Source organism: Ranitomeya imitator, chromosome 9 (genome assembly GCF_032444005.1).
Source record: "Ranitomeya imitator isolate aRanImi1 chromosome 9, aRanImi1.pri, whole genome shotgun sequence".
Taxonomy (NCBI): domain Eukaryota; kingdom Metazoa; phylum Chordata; class Amphibia; order Anura; family Dendrobatidae; genus Ranitomeya; species Ranitomeya imitator.
The window spans coordinates 10,228,569-10,255,402 of NC_091290.1; the positions used below are offsets into that span (position 1 = coordinate 10,228,569).

Sequence of the window (26,834 nt, forward strand, 5' to 3'; positions counted from 1 at the left end):
CCAGACAATAAGTGGGCATTGGCTTCGCTGGACGCAGCCAAGGCTTTTGATTCCCTTGAGTGGTCTTTTTTAATTGCATGTCTACGGAAATATGGGTTTGGGAATAAATTTCTGAGAGGGATAGGTACACTATATGCGAAGCCTGGGGCGCGAATGGTGGTAAACGGCTCTGTGTCTGCGCCATTTTCTTTGCATAGGGGAACTCGCCAGGGATGCCCTCTCTCCCCAGCCTTATTTGCCTTGGCAATAGAAGCCTTGGCAATACGGATGAGGTCTTCTGTAGATATTAAAGGGATACATATTGCTGATCGGGTGGACACTATAGGTCTATATGCTGATGATATGGTGGTGTTTATGGACCAGACGGAGGATACATTACCAAAAGTAATAACGATGATTGATAAATTTAGCAAGTTTTCTGGCCTATATATAAACTGGGATAAGTCTGCTTTGATGCCTCTCTCCCATACCCCAATGCCAAGCCTTGAAACCCTCTCGCTATTGCCCATTGTCTCCAATTTTAGGTATCTTGGGATGCATATGACTCAGCGCAGTCACCTTGATCTACATCTCAATATATATCCACTAATTGACGTGGTTAAATTTAAATATGCTACCTGGGATAAGCTCCCGCTATCGGTGGCTGGTCGTATTAACCTGATCAAAATGATTTTACTCCCAAAATTGAGCTATTGTTTTCAACATAGTGCCGTTTCAATACCTAAATCTTTCTTTGCAACCCTAAACTCCCTTACTACATCCTTCACATGGGGGAAGGCTAGGCCTAAACTTAAATTATCCACCCTGCAGAGACCTAAGCGGGGAGGCGGGGCGGCTTTGCCGGACTTCTATCTGTATTACCTTGCTGGACAGGCCAAAATGATAAGTGAGTGGATGCCCGGGAGGTCTCTCCCCAACTCTGAAAGCCATATATTACATTCAGCTAAAGTTGATTGCCCGATGGGTTTTTTAGAGATGGAGAAAATTGCTGTCCCTCGTTTGCTTCCTTTGCTCCGCCTGGCACGATCAGTATGGAGACAAATTAAAAAAGTGACACAATATGTAGATATAGCAGCCGAAATGCCGTTATGGAATAATGGTTACTTTCCGGGATTATTGGGCCACCCATCTACTGAATTTTGGATATCGTGTGGTGTCCTTACGGTGAGCAATATACATAGCCAGGGGGTTTTTGTTTCTTTTGAACAATTACAAAATACTCATAATATACCGAAGTCTCAATTTTTCCGCTACCTGCAACTAAGATCTGCCTTCCAATCACATGTACGAAATACGGGTGCGGGTCGAGCTATTTCAACTCTGCCGTTAATAGGAATTCTTAATTCACAGGGCCCTCAGGGACTCATTTCCTCTTTATACACCTACCTGATATCCATAGGCGAAGTATCTGCTATAGATTCAATTAAGGGAAAATGGGGGAGACTTCTTCCAGATACACTAGGAGAAGAATGGGATGAAATCTTGGAATCTCCAACTAAGGTCTCCCCGTCAATCAATAATAAGATGATCCAATTGTATATAATCTATCAATCTTATTTGACCCCGACTCGTCTTTTTAAAATGGGCCGTCTTCATTCATCAGACTGCTTGAGATGTCACTCTAGTGACGCAGATTTTATCCATATGATATGGAAGTGTCCTGTTATTTTTCAATATTGGAGAGAGGTGACGGTACTATTGACATCTTTGGTGTCGATCCCTGTTCCACTTGAGCCACTGGTATGTTTGTTTGGAGTATGGGAGGCGGAGGCTTGGGATCACCACACAGGAATATTCCTGAGGGAGTCACTGTTCATGGCACGAAAGGTGTTGGCGCTGCGTTGGATGGGAGGCTCTGGTCCATCTCTTAGAGCATGGGTTGACTTAATAAATTCAATTATTCCGTATGAGCGGACGCTTTATCAGAATAGGGGTTGTCCAACTAAATTTGAGAAGATATGGGGAAGATGGAATTCATCCTGTCACACTGTATAAGTTAAAAGGACTCAGTATACGCATAAGAAAAGGGTGTATGACTCTCTAGACATTATTTACCAACAGAGCGGGATGTATTTAGAACTATTCTTTGTAAGCGGCGCTACGTTTGTATTAAAGACTTTATTAGAAGTTAATGTAGTTACAGTTAAAGTTTAAAATAAGGCATTAATGATCAACATGCACAATTTATTATCTTTATAATATCTTATACATGGCTATGTATGGTAATTTCCTGTAATTAATGGAAAATGATGAATACGAGCAAAATGTGTATGATCTTTCCTGAAATCAATAAACGAGTTAAAAAAAAAAAAATGTTATACATGTCCCAAAATGGTATCAATAAAACTAATATTTTATGAGCGAATAACAAGCCCCCCCATACAGCTCCATCCAGGGAAAAATAACAAAATTACAGATCTTACAAAATGGAGACACAAAAACAACTTTTTATGTTTTGATTTTTTTTTTTAATAAAATATACAAAGTATACGTTTAGTATCGCCGTTAATTATACTTTTTTCAGTATTTTATATGGTAAAGTGAAAGGCGTCATTCAAAACTATATCGTGCTGAGCGAAAACAAGCCCTCCAAAAATAGTGATGACTTGCAAAAAGGGGAGGAAAAAGCAAACGTGCAGAAATGAAGGGGTTAAAGTCGCAGTGCAGCTCTGATCTCAGACCCCCAATGTGTGGCTCACTGACTAATGTGGACTAATGACAGCTCAGCATGCTGGGAGTTGTAGTGCCACACCAGCTGGAAAGCTGAGGTAGTTTTGCTGTTTGCAGCTGAGTGTGAGGCAGGAAGTGATGTGCAGCTGCAGGGAGGAGGCAGGCTGAGCAGGAAGTGCTGCTGCTGGAGCTGCTGGCACCCAGGAGGCACAGTCTGCACAGCCTGGCACTGACCATGGGCAGGAAGGTCACACTGGCCACCTGCTCCCTAAACCAATGGGCTCTGGACTTTGAAGGGAATCTCCATAGGATCTTACAGAGTAAGTGACAGTCAGGATCAGTGGGCAGCACTGGCTGCTTGTGGGTGATACAATCTTCTGTATTACTGTACTATAGGAAATATTTGATACAATGTGGTATTACATATTTATGCATGACATAAGAAGCAAAAAAGCAACACTGAAGCATAATTTTTTTTTTATTGTAGAAGAAAAATAATATAAGAAAAAAAAAAAAAGTTTATTAGAAAACTTTTTTTTTGTTACAAAAGGAAAGTGATAAAATAAAAAAAAAATCAGCAAAATATATATATATATATATATATACCATTATATAAACTGTAAAGCGCTGCGGAATACGTTAGCACTATATAAAAATAAAGAATATATATACTGTGTATATTTAATGTGATAGTTCCGGTTCTGATTCAAATTGAACCCTTTTCCGCAGAAGTTCCCTAGTAAAATCAACCTGTCACTCCCATGGAATAGCGTCTCTCATTCCTACTGGAAGACCCCTCCACTAAGGAAAACAAAAACTAAGCAAAAAAAAAAATTAAAGGAGCACGTTCATATTTGGCAAAACGTTATCTCACCGAACAACCCCCACCAACCATACATGTGAGTGCTCGGCCTATTATTTATGTGTTAACAAAGGGGAGAGAGAAGAAGGCTTAGATCCTCTGGAAACAATAGTATCAGGCGCTGAAGTTCCCACTGTCCAGTCCTTTTTCTGACAAAGTCGTGAGACCCCCATATACTTCTGATGGTTGGCCAGTCTGCCGAAATCGGGGAGTGCGGTTGGCTCCCATCTCATGAGTATGGGGGTTTTGAATTGCTGTGAAGGCTCCAAATGATCCCATTATCACCACTTCTGGACCTCCCCACTCCCTATTAAAAATGTAAAGGGACCCTGCCTTAGATACTCAAAGGGTGTTTGTTCAGAGTATGGGCAGGATTTATAATTTGCAGTTTTCTTTTTAAGCGACCTTTTTTTTTGCCTCGTATCTTTTTTTTCCCCCACCAAATTCTTCACAATGGCGCACATAGGTTCATGAATTTTGCCCAAACTCAAAAATGACCTTTTTTGCTTTTATTCTTTTTCAACCTTTTTTTTGTAGCAAAAAAGTTGTATGTTCTGCCAAAGTGATGCATATTTCGCACAAAAAAATTCGATTGGAGAACATTTGCCACATTTTAAAGAGTCACAATTGATAATTAAGCCAAAAATATCCAGAATCCCCAAATCCCGTCAACAATGCATAATAAAGAATGCATATGAAATTTTAAAAAAGGCACAAAATAAAATAAGAATAAGGCGCAAATGAAAATCAGGCAAAAAAAAAACACTAAAAGCTGAACAAAAATAAAAAGGCATAAATGCAATAATGACCCGGGCCCCAAAAGTCCATTAAAAGAAAATGGAAACATTCGATTTCTGTTCATGTCTGTAATGGGTAGGAGACGCTTGGCAACATACTATGTATATATATATTTTTTTTTTATATGCAAGAAAATGGACTTTATACTGGTGGCGAAAAATGAACACGCAGACCAAAAATGGTTGAAAATCAGCTCCAAAAAACAAACACTCCCTTTTTTTTATGGTAAAAAAAAAATAAAAAATCTAAAAGAGGCCTTAGGTTTATGCTACAAGTTTAGGCCCCAATTCACATGCCATAGAGTAAAATGTGCAGAAATGCCGCAGCATTTCCTCAATAACCCCGTCCGAGGCCTCCTTCATACACTTTTCTTTTTAAGCTTTTTTGGTGCTTGTAACCCAGCAACCAATCACAGCGCAGCTCACATTTTACCAGAGCAGTTTAGAAAATGAAACCTGAGTTCTGATTGATTGCTATGGGCAACAGAGACACTGAGGCCTAGTGTGTGTGAAAAAGCCTGCCCCCGAGTCTGGCCATTGCTGTACTGGTTCAGTCCCTTTTATAATTAGGACATTTATTTTTCTATGTTTCAGGTATTAAGATTGCAAAAGAGAAGGGAGCGCGGTATCGTCTGGGGCCGGAGCTTGAAATCTGGTGAGTTTTTTGGTAATTAAAGTGACTCTCCACCCCCAACATTAAATGTGACTATACGTTTCTGATGTGAAGTCACTTTTACATAATGTTCTCCGTTTTGTCTATCAAAACGGTGCTCTACTTTCTTCTTTCCCAAAATGTCCGCCACGGAGACAAGAGTCTGGACCACCCTCCCCCGCCTGCCATCTGTTGTGGAATGGACACAACACCGTCCTCCTCAATGAAAAAGCGAGGGAGGAACTGGTCAGACTTTCCACGGCACCCTCCGAGCCTCTGGGGCGGCCATGTTGTCGTCGCTCTCATAACATACAAAGGCAGCGGAATCGGAGGACATTATCTGTGGTGACAGTGCATCCGAAATGTATAGTCCTGTTTAATGTCGGGGGTGGAGGAGGGACTCTGAGGGAAGTTTGTACCTTGAGCGTAAAATTCAGTCCCTTCAGCTAAATACATAAACCTGTGCGGTTATAGGTTGAAGGTTCAGTATATGGACGTATAGCATTGTGTAACCACGGTTACAAAAAACCCTACTAAACAGAGCGGTGGCCCCGAGCTCAGGAGCCTGTGCATTATGGACCTGTTTGCCCAGGTATTGGTACACTAATCCACCATAACATTAAAACTACATTTGTTGTGTTTTTTTCCCTTGTGCTGCTCTGTGTAAGTTTTGACGGCAGAAGACATCTGCAGCAGATCCTTTATATCCTGTTTCTTGCTCGTTGTGGCCTCCATGGATTGGACTTGTCTCTTCAGCACATCCCTCAAGACCCGCCGTATACTGGGAAAACCCAGCAAGACCCGCCGTATACTGGGAACATCCCACAAGACCCGCCGTATACTGGGAAAACCCAGCAAGACCCGCCGTATACTGGGAACATCCCACAAGACCCGCCGTATACTGGGAACATCCCACAAGACCCGCCATATGCTGGAAAAACCCAGCAAGACCTGCCGTATACTGGGAACATCCCACAAGACCCACTGTATACTGGGAAATCCCAGCAAGACCTGCCGTATACTGGGAACATCCAACAAGACCCGCCATATGCTGGAAAAACCCAGCAAGACCTGCCGTATACTGGGAACATCCCACAACACCCGCCGTATACTGGTAAAACCCAGCAAGACCTGCCGTATACTGGGAACATCCCACAACACCCGCTGTATACTGGGAAAACCCAGCAAGACCCGCCGTATACTGGAAACATCCCACAACACCCGCTGTATACTGGGAAAACCCAGCAAGACCTGCCGTATACTGGGAACATCCCACAACACCCGCTGTATACTGGGAAAACCCAGCAAGACCTGCCGTATACTGGGAACATCCCACAACACCCGCTGTATACTGGGAAAACCCAGCAAGACCTGCCGTATACTGGGAAAACCCAGCAAGAACTGCCGTATACTGGGAACATCCAACAAGACCCGCCATATGCTGGAAAAACCCAGCAAGACCTGCCGTATACTGGGAACATCCCACAAGACCCGCCGTATACTGGGAAAACCCAGCAAGACCTGCTGTATATGAACACCCCACAAGACCTGCTGTTTACCGGGCACACCCCAAAAGACCCGTCGTATATTGGGAACACCCCACAAAACCCGCCATATATAGGGAATACCCCACAAGACCCGTCGTATATTGGGAAGACCCCACAAAACCCGCCATATACAGGGAACTTCCCACAAGACCCGCAGTATACAGGGAACTTCCCACAAGACCCGCAGTATACAGGGAACACCCCACAAGACCTGCCGTATACCGGGCACACCCCACATGGCCCGCCGTATACCGGGCACACTCCACAATGCCCGCCGTATACCGGGCACACCCCACATGGCCCGCCGTATACCGGGCACACCCCACATGGCCCGCCGTATACTGGCAACACCCTACAAGACCCGCCGTATACCAGGCACATCCCACAAGGCCCGTCGTTGACCAGGCACGCCCCACAAGGCCCGTCATACACCAGGCACACCCCACAAGGCCCGCCATGTACTGGGCACACCCCACAAGGCCCGCTGTATACCGGGCACACCCCACAAGGCCCGCCGTATACCAGGAACACCCCATAAGGGCCGCCATATACTGAGCACACCCCACAAGGCTTATTGTTTTGGAGCTTACTATTTATAAAAGTTTAGCTTTTTTCATTTTGCTCACATCCGTACATCCAAATTTTTCTGCTTCCAAAATAACTACTTTAGAAATTAACTGTTCACTTGCTGCCTAATATCTCACCCCTGACAGGCGCAATGTGATGAGATAATGGATGTTATTCTCTTCACATGTTCTGGCCGATTGGTGTACATTTAAATATCTGGCACGTAATACTATATGTCCCCAGTAGAGGTCACTGTGGGGGAAATGTACAGCCATCGGCAGCTTCTAGAAGGCTGGACCTGCAGCAATCACTTGATCGCTGGCCCAACTTCATTCTAAAAACTCATAATGAAAAACTAGGACAGAGAAATCTGATCATCTGGTACAGTGGCTGACACCCTTTTATACTCCCCTGGGTGCCTGGGGATAATATATTTCGAATATTCTTTCTTTCCTACAGTGGATATGGCTGCTCGGATCATTTTTTTGAGTCTGATACGATATTGCATTCGTTTCAAGTTCTGGCCAAACTCCTGGAGTCTCCGGTGACCGCTGATATCATCTGCGATGTGGGCATGTGAGTATGAAGGATTTAATGCCGAGGTCAGAAATCCGCACTAGGGGGGTCTGGACGCGACGTCACTGGTGAATGAAGGAGCTCATTCCATACACCCACCCCTGACATTCAGGGTTAAAATGATAGTTACTTTTTGATGGGCTTGTCTCATAGCCAACATTTATCCCCATATACACAAGATCTGTGATAAACTTGTGACCGCTGGGGGTCCAGCTGCTGAAATGTCCCACCAAACCAGAGAATGGGGTCCCAATGTCCCCGTGGTGAATGGAGCGGTACTGAGCATGTGCGACCACCGCTGTGTTTACTTTGTATAGGAGAGGGTGGTCGCACATGCTCACTACTGCTTCATTCACACAAGTGATTTTGGGACCCCCACTCTCATGATCAGTGGGGTCTCAGCGATCAAATCCCCAGCAATTTATTGTTAATCCTGTGGATAAGGTAAAAGATGCCATACTAATGGCTAGCCTCACTTACTGCGTCCTAACACTTATAGGAGACCCTATACTAAGAATGTCGGATAATGTATGTGGGGGAACACTGGCTTTATATAAAGCGTTATACGTGTGTAATCTGCGTATCATACCGTGAATGTTTCCTGTTTATTACAGGCCGGTGATGCACAAAAACGTGCGTTATAACTGCAGAGTCATATTCCTCAACAGGTAAAGCTCTTTACCATTACATTTGCCAGTAATAATAAATGGAAATTAGAAATCCTGCATTTTTATGAAGGTCACGTTATTGAATCTAAAATGGGATTTATTTCGGTGTCACGTCACTGCGTAGGTCTGATACTTGTAGAAACAACTTTTCGTGCACTTATCAGTCTAATATGTCCAGGAACAGTCCCGATTTTCGTATTATGTAACTTGCCTTCCACTCCTTTGCAGTGGGTGGTTTCTCTTCCTTAGCAGTCTACCAGCACTATAGGAGCTGGAACTTCCTTTGTCTCCGTTCCCAGCATGCTTTGCTCCTGGCGTTGTCTACTGACTTGTTTGCTATGACCTGAAAGCCCTGTCTCTCTCTTATACCTGTATGCAGTTTGACTGCCAGGAGAGCAGAATAAGAAAGAGGAAGATCTACTCCCTCTTCCTGTAGCAGAAAAAAGACCTTCCCCCCTCTTCCTGTAGCGAGAAAAAGACCTACCCCCTCTTGTAGCTGGAAAAAGACCCGCCCCTCTTTCTGAAACGGGGCAAAAATCCGCCCCCTCTTTCTGTAGCGGGAAAAAGACCCGTCCCCTCTTTCTGTAGCGGGCGGGGAAAAGACTCAGCCCCAAATCTTGTAGAGAGACAGAGCCCTGACCCGCTTGACTTTCTACTGAATTTCTTGCATGTTTTCCAGGAAAATACTTTTAATTCGACCAAAAATGGTGTTGGCTAATGCTGGGAATTACAGGGAGCTGCGCTGGTTCACACCGTGGAATAAGTCAAGGTAAAGCCCGACAGCCATGTTATCTCCACTATGTGTGCACCTGCTTCCCTGCGGAGACGGACATGTGGCGCATCCTTCCAGACTGCAACATGTCTATTTATCTTGAGGAGACGCTCAGTCTCTGCCAGATAAATATCACCCGTGCAATATATTGGGCGCGGTGATTCCGCATTGTTCAATGAACATATGCGGAATTACCTGCGTTCAAAAGCCGGCAGCACTTTGGATGGGGCGGACATGTGCTGCATCGAAAGCGCTGCCGATTACTGACCGCGGGAACATACCCCTAGACTTTCCATAACGTTATGATTGTTGGACCTATAGGACCCCCTCCGCTTTGTCAATGAAGGGGCGATAGATCTGGTGCAGCTCTGCCACTATCCTGTACCGCAGCGCTCTCAGCCACCTGGCTGCACAGAGAACTGCAGCTTCGTTCTCAGGGTCAGTGGTGGTCCTGGAGGTCGGACCCCAACAATTGTAAAGTAATGGCATGTCATAGAGATAAGATATCACGTTATAGGGTGTGGACGCCACTTTAAAAAGCCTTTTCTAGTAACTTTCTTGATGTGAGCACAGACTACATGTAACGTACAACTGGACTCACACCCGTTTCTTGCCTTTTAGAGAAATTGAGGATCACTTTCTTCCCAGAACTATCCAGAAGATCACAGGACAGGTCTGACTTCTATTTCCTTCCGGCCACCATTATTACACAGCTTTTCTTGGCTACAGATGAGCAAATCGATTTGTAACTAAACGGGTTCATTACTAGGGTTGAGCGAAACGGGTCGTTCATTTTCAAAAGTCGCCGACTTTTGGCAAAGTCGGGTTTCATGAAACCCGATCCGACCCCTGTGCGGGGTCGGCCATGCGGTACGCGACTTTCGCGCCAAAGTCGCGTTTCAATGACGCGAAAAGCGCCATTTCTCAGCCAATGAAGGTAAACGCAGAGTGTGGGCAGCGTGATGACATAGGTCCTGGTCCCCACCATCTTAGAGAAGGGCATTGCAGTGATTGGCTTGCTGTCTGCGGCGTCACAGGGGCTATAAAGGGGCGTTCCCACCGACCGCCATCTTACTGCTGCTGATCTGAGCTTAGGGAGAGGTTGCTGCCGCTTCGTCAGAAGCAGGGATAGCGTTAGGCAGGGTCCATTAACCACAAAACCGCTTGTGCTGTAGCGATTTCCACTGCCCAACACCACCTTCGGTGTGCAGGGACAGTGGAAGCTACATTTTTTTTTTTTATTCCCCTCAGCGCTGTAGCTCATTGGGCTGCCCTAGAAGGCTCCCTGATAGCTGCATTGCTGTGTGTACGCCGCTGTGCAAACCAACTGCTTTTTTCAAAGCACAAATCCTCTTGTTCCTTCCTTTCTGCACAGCTATCTTTTTGGTTTGTCCACACTTTTTATTTAATTTGTGCATCAGTCCACTCCTTATTGCTGCCTGCCATACCTGGCTGAGATTACTGCAGGGAGATAGTAATTGAAGGACACTCCCTGTTTTTTTTTTTTTTTTTTGTGGGAGATTAAGATTGACATTTCTGCTAGAGTGCCATCCCTGTGTGTGCCATCTCTCACTCAGTGGGCCATAGAAAGCCTATTTATTTTTTTGCTTGATTTTGGTTCTAAAATCTACCTGAAAAAATCACTACATCAATCAGTGGGAGAAAAATATTGGCCTCAGGGCTTGTGTGCCACTCCTGACTCCTGTGTGCATCATCACTCACTCAGTGGGCCATAGAAAGCCCTTTTTTTTTTTTTTTTTTGCTTTATTTGGGTTCTAAATTCTACCTGAAAAAATCAATAAATCAATCAGTGGGAGATTAATATTGGCCTTTGGGCTTGTGTGCCAGTCCTAAGCGTGCCATCTCTCTTTCTCAGATAGTGGGCCATAGAAAGCCTATTTATTTTTTATTTTTTTTATTGGGTTTATAAATTTTCCCTGGAAAAAAAAAAAAAAAGTGGGAGATTAACCCCTTTACCCCCAAGGGTGGTTTGCACGTTAATGACCGGGCCAATTTTTACAATTCTGACCACTGTCCCTTTATGAGGTTATAACTCTGGAACGCTTCAATGGATCCTGGTGATTCTGACATTGTTTTCTCGTGACATATTGTACTTCATGACAATGGTAAAAATTATTTGATAGTACCTGCGTTTATTTGTGAAAAAAACGGAAATTTGGCGAAAATTATGAAAATTTCGCAATTTTCCAACTTTGAATTTTTATGCAATTAAATCACAGAGATATGTCACACAAAATACTTAATAAGTAACATTTCCCACATATCTACTTTACATCAGCACAATTTTGGAACCAAAATTTTTTTTTGTTAGGGAGTTATAAGGGTTAAAAGTTGACCAGCAATTTCTCATTTCTACAACACCATTTTATTTTAGGGACCACATCTCATTTGAAGTCATTTTGAGGGGTCTATATGATAGAAAATACCCAAGTGTGACACCATTCTAAAAACTACACCCCTCAAGGTGCTCAAAACCATATTCAAGAAGTTTATTAACCCTTCTGGTGCTTCACAGGAATTTTTTGAATGTTTAAATAAAAATGAACATTTAACTTTTTTTCACAAAAAATGTAATTCAGCTCCAATTTGTTTTATTTTACCAAGGGTAACAGGAGAAAATGGACCCCAAACATTGTTGTACAATTTGTCCTGAGTATGCCAATACCCCACATGTGGGGGTAAACCACTGTTTGGGCGCATGGCAGAGCTCGGAAGCGAAGGAGCGCCATTTGACTTTTCAATGCAAAATTGACTGGAATTGAGATGGGACGCCATGTTTCGTTTGGAGAGCCCCTGATGTGGCTAAACATTGAAACCCCCCACAAGTGACACCATTTTGGAAAGTAGACCCCCTAAGGAACTTATCTAGAGGTGTGGTGAGCACTTTGACCCAACAAGTGCTTCACAGAAGTTTATAATGCAGAACCGTAAAAATAAAAAATCATATTTTTTCACAAAAATTATCTTTTTGCCCCCAATTTTTTATTTTCCCAAGGGTAAGAGAAGAAATTGGACCCCAAAAGTTGTTGTACAATTTGTCCTGAGTACGCGGATACCCCATATGTGGGGGTAAACCACTGTTTGGGTGGATGGGAGAGCTCGGAAGGGAAGGAGCGCCGTTTGACTTTTCAAAGCAAAATTGACAGGAATTGAGATGGGACGCCATGTTGCGTTTGAAGAGCCACTGATGTGCCTAAACATTGAAACCCCCCACAAATGACACCATTTTGGAAAGTAGACCCCCTAAGGAACTTATCTAGAGGTGTGGTGAGCACTTTGACCCACCAAGTGCTTCACAGAAGTTTATAATGCAGAGCCGTAAAAATAAAACAAAATTTTTTTCCCACAAAAATTATTTTTTTAGCCCCCAGTTTTGTATTTTCCTGAGGGTAACAGGAGAAATTGGACCCCAAAATTTGTTGCCCAATTTGTCCTGAGTGCGATGATACACCATATGTGGGGGGAACCACTGTTTCGGCACATGGGAGGGCTCAGAAGGGAAGGAGTGCCATTTGAATGCAGACTTAGATGGAATGGTCTGCAGGTGTCACATTGCGTTTGCAGAGCCCCTAATGTACCTAAACAGTAGAAACCCCCCACAAGTGACACCATTTTGGAAAGTAGACCCCCTTAGGAACTTATCTAGATGTGTGCTGAGCGCTTTGACCCACCAAGGGCTTCACAGAAGTTTATAATGGAGAGCCGTAAAAATAAAACAAAAATTTTTTCCCACAAAAATTATTTTTTAGCCCCCAGTTTTGTATTTTCCCGAGGGTAAAAGGAGAAATTCGACCCCACAATTTGTTGTCCAATTTGTCCTGAGTGCGCTGATACCCCATATGTGGGGGGGAACCACTGTTTGGGCGCATGGGAGGGCTCGGAAGGGAAGGAGCTCCATTTGGAATGAGGACTTAGATGGAATGGTCTGCAGGTGTCACATTGCATTTGCAGAGCCCCTAATGTACCTAAACAGTAGAAACCTCCCACAAGTGACACCATTTTGGAAACTAGACCCCCTAAGGAACTCATCTAGATGTGTTGTGATAGCTTTGAACCCCCAAGTGTTTCACTACAGTTTGTAACGCAGAGCCGTGAAAATTAAAAAAAAAAATCTTTCCCCCCAAAATTATTTTTTAGCCCCCAGTTTTGTATTTTCCCGAGGGTAAGAGGAGAAATTCGACCCCAAAAGTTGTTGTCCAATTTGTCCTGAGTACGCTGATACCCCGTATGTTGGGGGAAACCAACGTTTGAGCGCATGGCAGAGCTCGGAAGAGAAGGAGCGCCATTTGGAATGCAGACTTAGATGGAATGGTCTGCAGACGTCACATTGCGTTTGCAGAACCCCTAATGTACCTAAACAGTAGAAACCCCCCACAAGTGACCCCATATTGGAAACTAGACCCCCCAGGGAACTAATCTAGATGTGTTGTGAGAACTTTGAACCCCCAAGTGTTTCACTACAGTTTATAACGCAGAGCCGTGAAAATAAAAAATCTTTTTTTTTCCCACAAAAAATATGTTTTAGCCCCGAGTTTTGTATTTTCCCAAGGGTAGCAGGAGAAATTGGACCCCAAAAGTTGTTGTCCTATTTGTCCTGAGTACGCTGATACCCCATATGTTGGGGTAAACCCCTGTTTGGGCACACGGGAGAGCTCGGAAGGGAAGAAGCACTGTTTTACTTTTTCAACGCAGAATTGGCTGGAATTGAGATCGGACGCCATGTCGCGTTTGGAGAGCCCCTGATGTGCCTAAACAGTGGAAACCCCCCAATTATAACTGAAACCCTAATCCAAACACATCCCTAACCCTAATCCCAACAGTAACCCTAACCACACCTCTAACCCTGACACACCCCTAACCCTAATCCCAACCCTATTCCCAACCGTAAATGTAATCTAAACCCTAACTGTAACTTTAGCCCCAACCCAAACTGTAGCCCTAGCCCTAACCCTAGCCCTAACCCTAATCCTAACCCTAGCCCTAACCCTAGCCCTAACCCTAGCCCTAACCCTAACCCTAGCCCTAACCCTAGCCCTAACCCTAGCCCTAACCCTAGCCCTAACCCTAACCCTAGCCCTAACCCTAGCCCTAACCCTAACCCTAGCCCTAACCCTAGCCCTAACCCTAGCCCTAACTCTAACCCTAGCCCTAATGGGAAAATGGAAATAAATACATTTTTTTAATTTTTCCCTAACTAAGGGGGTGATGAAGGGGGGTTTGATTTACTTTTATAGCGGGTTTTTTAGCGGATTTTTATGATTGGCAGCCGTCACACACTGAAAGACGCTTTTTATTGCAAAAAATATTTTTTGCGTTACCACATTTTGAGAGCTATAATTTTTCTATATTCTGGTCCACAGAGTCATGTGAGGTCTTGGTTTTTGCGGGACGAGTTGATGTTTTTATTGGTAACATTTTCGGGCACGTGACATTTTTTGATCGCTTTTTATTCCGATTTTTGTGAGGCAGAATGACCAAAAACCAGCTATTCATGAATTTCTTTTGGGGGAGGCGTTTATACCGTTCCGCGTTTGGTAAAATTGATGAAGCAGTTTTATTCTTCGGGTCAGTACGATTACAGCGACACCTCATTTATATCATTTTTTTATGTTTTGGCGCTTTTATACGATAAAAACTATTTTATAGAAAAAATAATTATTTTTGCATCGCTTTATTCTCAGGACTATAACTTTTTTATTTTTTTGCTGATGATGCTGTATGGCGGCTCGTTTTTTGCGGGACAAGATGACGTTTTCAGCGGTACCATGGTTAGTTATATCTGTCTTTTTGATCGCGTGTTATTCCACTTTTTGTTCGGCGGTATGATAATAAAGCGTTGTTTTTTGCCTCGTTTTTTTTTTTTTTTTCTTACGGTGTTTACTGAAGGGGTTAACTAGTGGGCCAGTTTTATAGGTCGGGCCGTTACGGACGCGGCGATACTAAATATGTGTACTTTTATTGTTTTTTTTTATTTAGATAAAGAAATGTATTTATGGGAATAATATTTTTATTTTTTTTTCATTATTTTGGAATATTTTTTTTTATTTTTTTTTACACATTTGAAATTTTTTTTTTTTACTTTTTTACTTTGTCCCAGGGGGGGACATCACAGATCAGTGATCTGACAGTTTGCACAGCACTCTGTCAGATCACTGATCTGATAGGAGTGCAGGCTGCTTCACAGTGCCTGCTCTGAGCAGGCTCTGTGAAGCCACCTCCCTCCCTGCAGGACCCGGATCCGCGGCCATCTTGGATCCGGGGCTGGAGGGAGCAGGGAGGGAGGTGAGACCCTCGCAGCAACGCGATCACATCGCGTTGCTGCGGGGGGCTCAGGGAAGCCCGCAGGGAGCCCCCTCCCTGCGCGGTGCTTCCCTGTACCGCCGGCACATCGCGATCATCTTTGATCGCGGTGTGCCGGGGGTTAATGTGCCGGGGGCGGTCCGTGACCGCTCCTGGCACATAGTGCCGGATGTCAGCTGCGATAAACAGCTGACACCCGGCCGCGATCGGCGGCGCTCCCCCCGTGAGCGCTGCCGATCGCATATGACGTACTATTGCGTCCTTGGGAAGTAAAGCCCACCCCACATGGACGCAATAGTACGTCTAATGGCAGAAAGGGGTTAATATTGGCCTCTGGGCTTGTGTGCCAGTCCTGAGCGTGCCATCTCTCTCACAAATAGTGGGCCATAGAAAGCCTATTTATTTTTTTTTTTTTGGTTTTATAAATTCTCCCTTAAAAAAAAAAGGGAGATTAATATTGGCCTTTGGGCTTGTGTGCCAGTCCTAAGCGTGCCATCTCTCTCTGTCTCTCAGATAGTGGGCCATAGAAAGCCTATTTATTATTTTTTTTTATTGGGTTTATAAATTTTCCCTGGAACAAAAAAAAAAAGTGGGAGATAAATATTGGCCTCTGGGCTTGTGTGCCACTCCTGACTCCTGTGTGCGTCATCTCTCACTCAGTGGGCCATAGAAAGCCTTTTTTTGTTTTATTTGTTTTCTAAATTCTCCCTGAAAAAATAATTTTATTTTATTTGGTTTCTAAATTCTTCCTGAAAAAATCATTTTATTCTATTTTTTTTTTCCTAAAGTCTCCCTGAAAAAAAAAAACAAATCAGTGGGAGATTAATATTGCCCTTTCTGCTTGTGTGCCAGTCTTGACTCCTGGGTGTGCCATCTCTCTCTCTCTCTCCAATTGTGGGCCATAGAAAGCCTATTATTTTTTTTAGCTTGATTTGGGTTCCAAAATATACCTGAAAAAATCACTACATCAATCAGTGGGAGATAAATATTGGCCTCTGGGCTTGTGTGCCACTCCTGACTCCTGTGTGCGTCATCTCTCACTCAGTGGGCCATAGAAAGCCTTTTTTTGTTTTATTTGTTTTCTAAATTCTCCCTGAAAAAATCATTTTATTTTCTTTGGTTTCTAAATTCTTCCTGAAAAAATCATTTTATTCTATTTTTTTTTTTCCTAAAGTCTCCCTGAAAAAAAAAAAAAAAAAACAAATCAGTGGGAGATTAATATTGCCCTTTCTGCTTGTGTGCCAGTCTTGACTCCTGGGTGTGCCATCTCTCTCTCTCTCCAATTGTGGGCCATAGAAAGCCTATTATTTTTTTAGCTTGATTTGGGTTCCAAAATCTACCTGAAAAAATCACTACATCAATCAGTGGGAGATAAATATTGGCCTCTGGGCTTGTGTGCCACTCCTGACTCCTGTGTGCGTCATCTCTCACTCAGTGGGCCATAGAAAGCCTTTTTTTGTTTTATTTGGTTTCTAAATTCTCCCTGAAAAAATCATTTTATTTTATTTGGTTTCTAAATTCTTCCTGAAAAAATCATTTTATTCTATTTTTTTTTTCCTAAAGTCTCCCTGAAAGAAAAAACAAAACAAATCAGTGGGAGATTAATATTGCCCTTTCTGCTTGTGTGCCAGTCTTGACTCCTGGGTGTGCCATCTCTCTCTCTCTCTCCAATTGTGGGCCATAGAAAGCCTATTATTTTTTTTTAGCTTGATTTGGGTTCCAAAATCTACCTGAAAAAATCACTACATCAATCAGTGGGAGATAAATATTGGCCTCTGGGCTTGTGTGCCACTCCTGACTCCTGTGTGCGTCATCTCTCACTCAGTGGGCCATAGAAAGCCTTTTTTTGTTTTATTTGTTTTCTAAATTCTCCCTGAAAAAATCATTTTATTTTATTTGGTTTCTAAATTCTTCCTGAAAAAATCATTTTATTCTATTATTTTTTTTTCCTAAAGTCTCCCTTAAAAAAAAAAAAAAAATCAAATCAGTGGGAGATTAATATTTACATTTGTGCTTCAGTGACAGTCCTGCGTGTGTGGCATCTCTCTCATTTGTTGCCACCAACAACAGAGTGTGTAACATTGTGCCTGATTTTCGTTGTGGTCTCACTCACCTGTAAAGGGGTAGCTAAATCATACTGAAGTTATAGCTCACCGTGTAATTTGTGTGACAGCAACAAATACCGTTAGTTTGTTTATGTTTTTAAAACAATGAGGAAGTATGGTGGAAGAGGTCGTGGCCGGGGGCGTTCATTGTCAGCTGGTAATGAGGGTAGTGGTAGTGGTGGAGCATCAGCTGGTCGTGGGAAAAAAAATATTGCACCTAAGTCTAGAGCTGTGGAGCCAGGTTCGTCGTCTGGCTACACAAGGCCTCGAACGCTCCCTTTTCTGGGAGTAGGAAAACCGCTTTTAAAGCCGGAGCAGCAAGAGCAAGTTTTGTCTTATCTTGCTGACTCAGCCTCTAGCTCTTTTGCCTCCTCTCGTGAAACTGGTAAATGTCAAAGCAGCGCGTCGTTAGTGGATGTTCACGGTCAGGGACAAGTCGCTTCCTTGTCCTCTTCAGCAAAAACAACAACAGAGAAGAATGCAGCAGGCGACACAACGGGTTACTCCATGGAGCTCTTTACACATACCGTCCCTGGCTTAGAAAGTGAAGCAGTTAACAGTCCATGCCCATTACAAGTTGAATCTGACATGGAGTGCACTGATGCACAGCCACAGCCAGACTACTATGCTGGTCCTTTGACTCAGACCACAACATTGCCCTCGCAGGGTGCTGATCAAGAATCAGACCCTGATGAGACTATGTTGCCCCATCACGAACGCTATACCACCGACCGACACGGTGACACAGACGAAGTTGCACACGAGCTACAAGAAGAGGTAATAGATGACCCAGTTCTTGACCCCGATTGGCAGCCATTGGGGGAACAGGGTGCAGGCGGCAGCAGTTCTGAAGCGGAGGAGGAGGGGCCGCAGCAGGCATCAACATCGCAACAGGTTCCATCTGCCGGGCCCGTATCTTGCCCAAAACGCGTGGCAAAGCCAAAACCTGTTGGAGGACAGCGTGGCCATCCGGTTAAAGCTCAGTCTGCAATGCCTGAAAAGGTATCCGATGCTAGAAAGAGTGCAGTCTGGCATTTTTTTAAACAACATCCAATTGATCAGCGCAAAGTCATCTGTCAAAAATGTTCAACTACCTTAAGCAGAGGACAGAATCTGAAAAGTCTCAATACAAGTTGCATGCATAGACATTTAACCACCATGCATTTGCAAGCCTGGACTAACTACCAAACGTCCCTTAAGGTTGTAGCACCCTCGGCCAATGAAGCTAGTCAGCAACGCAACATCCCTTCCGGCAGTGTAGGGCCACCATTTTCCGCACCACCTGCAGTATCTGTGCAGGTTTCTTTGCCAGGCCAAAGCAGTCAGGGTCAGGGAATCACCAGTTTCGTAGTAGGAAACACTGCATCTAGGGCACCGGTGGCAACAATACCATCTCCCACCGTCTCTCAGTCTGCCATGTCCACCGGCACCCCCGCTAGTTCCACGATCTCCAGCTCTCCAGTCCAGCTCACCCTACATGAGACTATGGTTAGAAAAAGGAAGTACTTAGCCTCGCATCCGCGTACACAGGGTTTGAACGCACACATAGCTAGACTAATCTCGTTAGAGATGATGCCCTACCGGTTAGTTGAAAGCGAAGCTTTCAAAGCCCTGATGGACTACGCTGTACCACGCTACGAGCTACCCAGTCGACACTTTTTTTCCAGAAAAGCCATCCCAGCCCTCCACCAGCATGTTAAAGAGCGCATCGTCCATGCACTCAGGCAATCTGTGAGCACAAAGGTGCACCTGACAACAGATGCATGGACCAGTAGGCATGGCCAGGGACGTTACGTGTCCATCACGGCACACTGGGTAAATGTGGTGGATGCAGGGTCCACAGGGGACAGCAAGTTTGGGACAGTTCGGCCTAGCCCACGGTCTAGGAAACAATTGGCTGTAGCCGTTCGCACCTCCTCCTCTTCGTCCTCCTGCAGAAGCGAGAGCTCGTCCACAGACCGCAGTCGCACAACCACTCCATCCGCAGCTGCCACTGTTGCACACCAGGTCTCCCATTATGGGGCAGCTACTGGCAAACGTCAGCAGGCTGTATTGGCTATGAAGTGTTTGGGCGACAACAGACACACCGCGGAAGTTCTGTCCGAGTTCTTGCAGAAAGAAACGCAGTTGTGGCTGGGCACTGTAGATCTTGAGGCAGGCAAGGTAGTGAGTGATAACGGAAGGAATTTCATGGCTGCCATCTCCCTTTCCCAACTGAAACACATTCCTTGCCTGGCTCACACCTTAAACCTGGTGGTGCAGTGCTTCCTGAAAAGTTATCCGGGGTTATCCGACCTGCTCCTCAAAGTGCGTGGACTTTGCTCACATATCCGCCGTTCGCCCGTACACTCCAGCCGTATGCAGACCTATCAGCGTTCTTTGAACCTTCCCCAGCATCGCCTAATCATAGACGTTGCAACAAGGTGGAACTCAACACTGCACATGCTTCAGAGACTGTGTGAACAGAGGCGGGCTGTTATGTTTTTGTGGGAGGATACACATACACGGGCAGGCAGTAGGATGGCAGACATGGAGTTGTCAGGTGTGCAGTGGTCGAAGATTCAAGACATGTGTCAAGTCCTTCAGTGTTTTGAGGAATGCACACGGCTGGTTAGTGCAGACAACGCCATAATAAGCATGAGCATCCCCCTAATGCGTCTGCTGATGCAAAGTTTGACGCACATAAAGGATCAGGCGTCTGCAGCTGAGGAAGAGGAAAGCCTTGATGACAGTCAGCCATTGTCTGGCCAGGGCAGTGTACAGGACGAGGTAGCGGGCGAAGAGGAGGAGGAGGCGGGCGAAGAGGAGGAGGAGGACGAGGAGGATGATGGGGATGATTATATTTTTAATGAGGAAGCTTTTCCGGGGCCACTGGAAATTGGTGGCGCGGCAAGGCCGGGTTCTGGTTTTTTGAGGGACACAAGTGACGTGGATTTGCCTGAAACTGCCCCTCAACCAAGCACAACCGCAGATTTGAGAACTGGAACTTTGGCCCACATGGCGGATTATGCCTTACGTATCCTCAAAAGGGACACACGCATAACTAAAATGATGAATGATGACGATTACTGGTTGGCCTGCCTCCTTGATCCTCGCTATAAAGGCAAATTGCAAAATATAATGCCACATGAGAACTTGGAACTAATATTAGCAACCAAACAATCAACTCTTGTTGACCGTTTGCTTCTGGCATTCCCTGCACACAGCGCCCGTGATCGTTCTCACACGAGCTGCAGGGGCCAGCAGACCAGAGGAGTTAGAGGGGCAGAAATCAGAAGTGGCGTTGGCCAGAGGGGTTTTCTGACCAGGTTGTGGAGTGATTTTGCTATGACCGCAGACAGGACAGGTACTGCAGCATCAATTCAAAGTGACAGGAGACAACATTTGTCCAGTATGGTTACAAACTATTTTTCATCCCTTATCGATGTTCTCCCTCAACCGTCATTCCCATTTGATTACTGGGCATCAAAATTAGACACCTGGCCAGAATTGGCAGAATATGCATTGCAGGAGCTTGCTTGCCCGGCAGCTAGTGTCCTATCAGAAAGAGTATTCAGTGCTGCAGGTTCAATACTAACAGAAAAAAGGACTCGTCTGGCTACCCAAAATGTAGATGATCTAACCTTCATTAAAATGAACCACAACTGGATTTCGAAATCTTTTGCCCCACCTTGCCCGGCTGACACCTAGCTTTCCTATGAAAAGGTCTTGCCTGTGGACTATTCTGAATGCCTTTTCCAATCTCGTAATTTTCTGCACCTGATTGTCCAGCATACGACATGTTTACACCTCACTAAATGGCCAAACTCCCCACACGGGGCCGTGGTATCGACACTTGGCGACAGCACCCGTGAGAGTGCAGTTTGTCTGAAGAGGTGGGTGAGCCCGCTTTTGGTCGACGGCACTGCCACTGGGTCCCTCCTAGTACAATAAAGTGTCTCTGGCGGTGGTGGTGCGCACCCAACGTCAGACACACCGTTGTAATATGAGGGGCCCTGGGCCTGTACCGCCGGCCACAAGACAGTTTCCCCCCACCCCAGCTCAAACAGTGCTCTACCACTTGCAAAATTATCTCACAGCTCCACCAATGTTTAGTCTATGCGCTGACATCCTTCAATGCCTGCCACTGACAATACCATTGTATTGACATTTTTGTTATGTTAGGCCTTCGATGCCTGTCTGTGGTCACTCCTTCCACTAGGCCTCCACTGACCACACCACTGCTGCCCGTGTACCCCTGTAACCAATTTAAAATTGCCTACAGCCATGTGTTATTATTTTAGGCCTTCGATGCCTGTCTGCGGTCACTCCTTCCACTAGGCCTCCACTGACCACACCACTGCTGCCCGTGTACCCCTGTAACCAATTTAAAATTGCCTACAGCCATGTGTTATTATTTTAGGCCTTCGATGCCTGTCTGCGGTGACTCCTTCCACTAGGCCTCCACTGACCACACCACTGCTGCCCGTGTACCCCTGTAACCAATTTAAAATTGCCTACAGCCATGTGTTATTATTTTAGGCCTTCGATGCCTGTCTGCGGTGACTCCTTCCACTAGGCCTCCACTGACCACACCACTGCTGCCCGTGTACCCCTGGAACCAATTTAAAATTGCCTACGGCCATGTGTTATTATTTTAGGCCTTCGATGCCTGTCTGCGGTGACTCCTTCCACTAGGCCTCCACTGACCACACCACTGCTGCCCGTGTACCCCTGTAACCAATTTAAAATTGCCTACAGCCATGTGTTATTATTTTAGGCCTTCGATGCCTGTCTGCGGTCACTCCTTCCACTAGGCCTCCACTGACCACACCACTGCTGCCCGTGTACCCCTGGAACCAATTTAAAATTGCCTACAGCCATGTGTTATTATTTTAGGCCTTCGATGCCTGTCTGCGGTGACTCCTTCCACTAGGCCTCCACTGACCACACCACTGCTGCCCGTGTACCCCTGGAACCAATTTAAAATTGCCTACAGCCATGTGTTATTATTTTAGGCCTTCGATGCCTGTCTGCGGTGACTCCTTCCACTAGGCCTCCACTGACCACACCACTGCTGCCCGTGTACCCCTGGAACCTATTTAAAATTGCCTACGGCCATGTGTTATTATTTTAGGCCTTCGATGCCTGTCTGCGGTGACTCCTTCCACTAGGCCTCCACTGACCACACCACTGCTGCCCGTGTACCCCTGGAACCAATTTAAAATTGCCTACGGCCATGTGTTATTATTTTAGGCCTTCGATGCCTGTCTGCGGTCACTCCTTCCACTAGGCCTCCACTGACCACACCACTGCTGCCCGTGTACCCCTGGAACCAATTTAAAATTGCCTACAGCCATGTGTTATTATTTTAGGCCTTCGATGCCTGTCTGCGGTGACTCCTTCCACTAGGCCTCCACTGACCACACCACTGCTGCCCGTGTACCCCTGGAACCAATTTAAAATTGCCTACAGCCATGTGTTATTATTTTAGGCCTTCGATGCCTGTCTGCGGTGACTCCTTCCACTAGGCCTCCACTGACCACACCACTGCTGCCCGTGTACCCCTGGAACCAATTTAAAATTGCCTACGGCCATGTGTTATTATTTTAGGCCTTCGATGCCTGTCTGCGGTGACTCCTTCCACTAGGCCTCCACTGACCACACCACTGCTGCCCGTGTACCCCTGGAACCAATTTAAAATTGCCTACGGCCATGTGTTATTATTTTAGGCCTTCAATGCCTGTCTGCGGTCACTCCTTCCACTAGGCCTCCACTGACCACACCACTGCTGCCCGTGTACCCCTGGAACCAATTTAAAATTGCCTACAGCCATGTGTTATTATTTTAGGCCTTCGATGCCTGTCTGCGGTGACTCCTTCCACTAGGCCTCCACTGACCACACCACTGCTGCCCGTGTACCCCTGGAACCAATTTAAAATTGCCTACAGCCATGTGTTATTATTTTAGGCCTTCGATGCCTGTCTGCGGTCACTCCTTCCACTAATCATGAAAAAAATCCGGCACTCCACGAAAAAAATCTTTTTGAATAGATATTTATTGAATCATAAATCCCAGCATACATGTAACGTTTCGGTCATTATGACCTTCATCAGACTAGGGAAAAAGAAATGAACAGAAAAGAAAACTCAATAGCACAATCATAATATACAATCCAATATGTACACATTCATAGATATATACCCATTATTTGTCTCATTATAACTATTGGTACACATATATCTCTGCAAACTGCATAATCATCACCTTTATTATAAGAAAAAGTCGCTCATTTGCATAAAGGTCCACTATCATACGAGAGATTTTCCCTATCATATTAATATCGAAAATATTAGTGAAGATCCCCTCATACATAAAGATAAATAAAATAACGAAAGCCAAAAAGATGCTTACCAGAAGTCTATACAAAATACAAGCAACACTGTAATTAAAGTGGGCCCGACAATCAGACAGAGGGCTCCAAGAACTTACTGAAACAAAAAAGCATAATGACAATGTAATACAGACATCCCAAAAACGCTACTAAAAGGTTCCCTATTGTGTATCACTATGTCTTACCACTATAAGTGCCGTGGACAAATATCCGGGCTGTGACAAGGGGAGACCCACATATGCGTAATTAGACTCCAAATAGGAGCTCTGAAATAAAGAGCCGAAAACAAAGATAAAGAAAAGGTATAACGCTAGTCAGATAAAAATGTAACCCCTGTGTATTACAAAAGCTTACCGCTATAACCTCCTATGGTAAGTAACACAGCCGACCGCGTGCAGAGTCCAGGGAGATCACCTGCATACTTGTTACAGGACCGTGCTCCCATTATAAACTAACCCGCCCGGAAATGACATCTGTGCTAAGCGCCTGGAACGCTGTGAAACGCAGAAAAAATCGGCGCAACCGGAAGTACGTCACCCGGGTAAGACACAACTCGGTGGAACGCAGTGGTGGAACGCGGAAGTGTAACGTCCGTCCGAATCTGTGCAGTGAGGATTATTCAACGCTGGAGCGTGTAGATCAGGTGAGGTATAACAGATGTAGATGAAAGACAGAGCGATCAATTGGCTGCCTAGAAATAAGGAAAGAAAATAAATAAAATAAAGTATATACAGAGAAGAGGGGGTCATTAATCAATATATCGCTATAGTAACATCCAAAATCCACATTTTATCAGAATGTATATTTAATAAAAGAGACCTGTAAGATTGTAATCCCTATTTAACCCTTTCGGTTCCAAACTCTGTAGGAAGTGAATCCAATAGGCCTCCCTACGCAAAAGTTGTTTATTAATATCACCTCCCCTCCTATTCAGATTAACCTGCTCAAGAACTAAAAATCTCAGTTGAGTAACCGAATGTCCCGCCTCCTGAAAGTGATACGGAATTGGTAAATGATTCTTTCCACATCGTATATCCGATTTATGATGGGAAATGCGCTCTTTTATAGTCTGCATAGTTTCACCAACATAGATTTTACCGCAAGGGCATTTAATCGCATATATAATTTGTTTGGAATTGCATGTGAAAAAGCCCCGTATTGGAATATCAGCCCCTGTCTGTGGATGTGAGATTTTGGGGCCCTTTAGTACGTTCGCACATTGTGCGCATTGTAAGCAAGGAAAGGTTCCTTTCTTCTGTGTACGCAAAAACAATTGTTTGGGCATGATCAACCGTGAGCCAACATCTGCTCTTACCACCTTATTCCTCAAGTTATTTGGTCGCCTAAAACATGGCATAAATGGTATTTGAAACTCTGGTATTTCAGGGAAGCTATCCCGCAGGATATGCCAGTGCTTACGTATCTTATTATGAAACCTATAGAGGAAAGGATGAAAAGTATGTACCAGAGGAATGCGTGGAACAGTTCCCGAATCTTTATTAGAACTAGTAGTATTCCGACATTGTTTTAACATACGAGGTGGATAGCCTCTTAATGCAAATTTTTCTTCCATTTCATTCAAACGCTGAGAACGTACTATAGGGTCACTAACAATTCTACGTACCCTTTCAAATTGTGAGCAGGGAATAGATTTTTCGACTGCTATCGGATGGCAACTCTGATAGAGTAGGAGGTTATTTCGGTCAGTCTCTTTCACATAAAGATCAACCATAATTGACCCATCAGACTGTTGGATAACCATTGTATCTAAAAAGTTAATTTGTGAGGCACTATAATTTAATGTGAAGGATAATTCGGGCCATACTGAATTGATATGTTCCAAGAACCCGAATAAAGTGTCCTGTGAACCCCTCCACAAACAGAACACGTCATCTATATAACGACGCCACAATAGACAATGTATTTGAAATAATTTGTTATTATATACATAGTCAGATTCAAAAATGGACATATAACAATTAGCATAGGGTGGGGCCACATTGGACCCCATTGCCGATCCCTGTACCTGAACGTAAAAAGTATCTTCAAATAAGAAAAAATTCTCTGTTAATACCAGTTCTAATAGATTGAGTAGAAAAGAAACTACATTCGGATCTTTTTGAGAGTCTCTAAGTATACGTTCAGTTGCCCTAATACCCTTCACATGCTGAATAGACGTGTATAAATTATTGACATCCAAGGTCACCAACAGTGTACCTTCAGGGAGTGTACCAATATCCTTCATAATTTTCAGAAAGGCCCCTGTATCTAACAAAAAGGCCTGTGTGTCCTTGACTAAAGGTGTCAATACTTTTTCTAACAGTAAAATAGGAAACGGCAAAAATTTATACGGGACACTCAGGACTATTTACAAAAGAGAGTTTATAAATGGCAATACTCCTCTTTCCGTCCGAATTATCGGAATTATAGATCTACAGACGGATCATCTGCCTCTGGTTCGGATAATGAACGTGGAGAATACAACCGGTCTTTTTTAGGGGCCGGCCGGAGATTCCACTCAAAAAGAGGACGAGGAGGGGGGGCCAGTGTTTCAGACATAAACCGCCATGCGATGAACACCAGGTCGCAGGTAATAAATCGAATTTAGTCGTTAATATATCACAAAAATCATTGGGGGTATCACAATTACGTTTGTTACAAAAGGGCTTATCGTTTTGTCCTACTTATCGTTTTGATTCTTTTCAGTTTGATATAGATCTTCAAAGATTCTATAGGAATGTACGATTGAAAGCCCATTTTTCTGAATTAACGTCAGTGGATATATATCCCCCGACGACACAGACAGTACCTATTAATTTGAAGGATTTAGGTCTGAGGGTCCCTAGTAAATTTTCTCCCCCTAAGAATAGTCCACCTGTCGAGACTTTTATTGGGTTGATTGAGAGGGAAGCATCGGAATTTTA

The 26,834-nt window shown here is 44.5% G+C and overlaps 1 protein-coding gene across 3 annotated transcripts in view; it reads left to right on the forward strand.

The window, feature by feature from the left end:
• Positions 1-2,836: 2,836 nt before the first annotated feature.
• NADSYN1 (NAD synthetase 1) overlaps positions 2,837-26,834 on the forward strand; it is a 48,292-nt gene continuing 24,294 nt past the window's right edge. For 2 of the 3 annotated variants that reach the window (XM_069740163.1, XM_069740165.1), the window contains exons 1-6: positions 2,837-2,990; positions 4,924-4,984; positions 7,555-7,671; positions 8,286-8,339; positions 9,019-9,108; positions 9,733-9,784. In XM_069740163.1, the coding sequence (XP_069596264.1) occupies positions 2,906-2,990; positions 4,924-4,984; positions 7,555-7,671; positions 8,286-8,339; positions 9,019-9,108; positions 9,733-9,784 (459 nt within the window). In that variant the 5' untranslated portion in view covers positions 2,837-2,905. The remainder of the gene's footprint in view (positions 2,991-4,923; positions 4,985-7,554; positions 7,672-8,285; positions 8,340-9,018; positions 9,109-9,732; positions 9,785-26,834) is intronic. The other variant, XM_069740164.1, reaches the window with a different exon arrangement.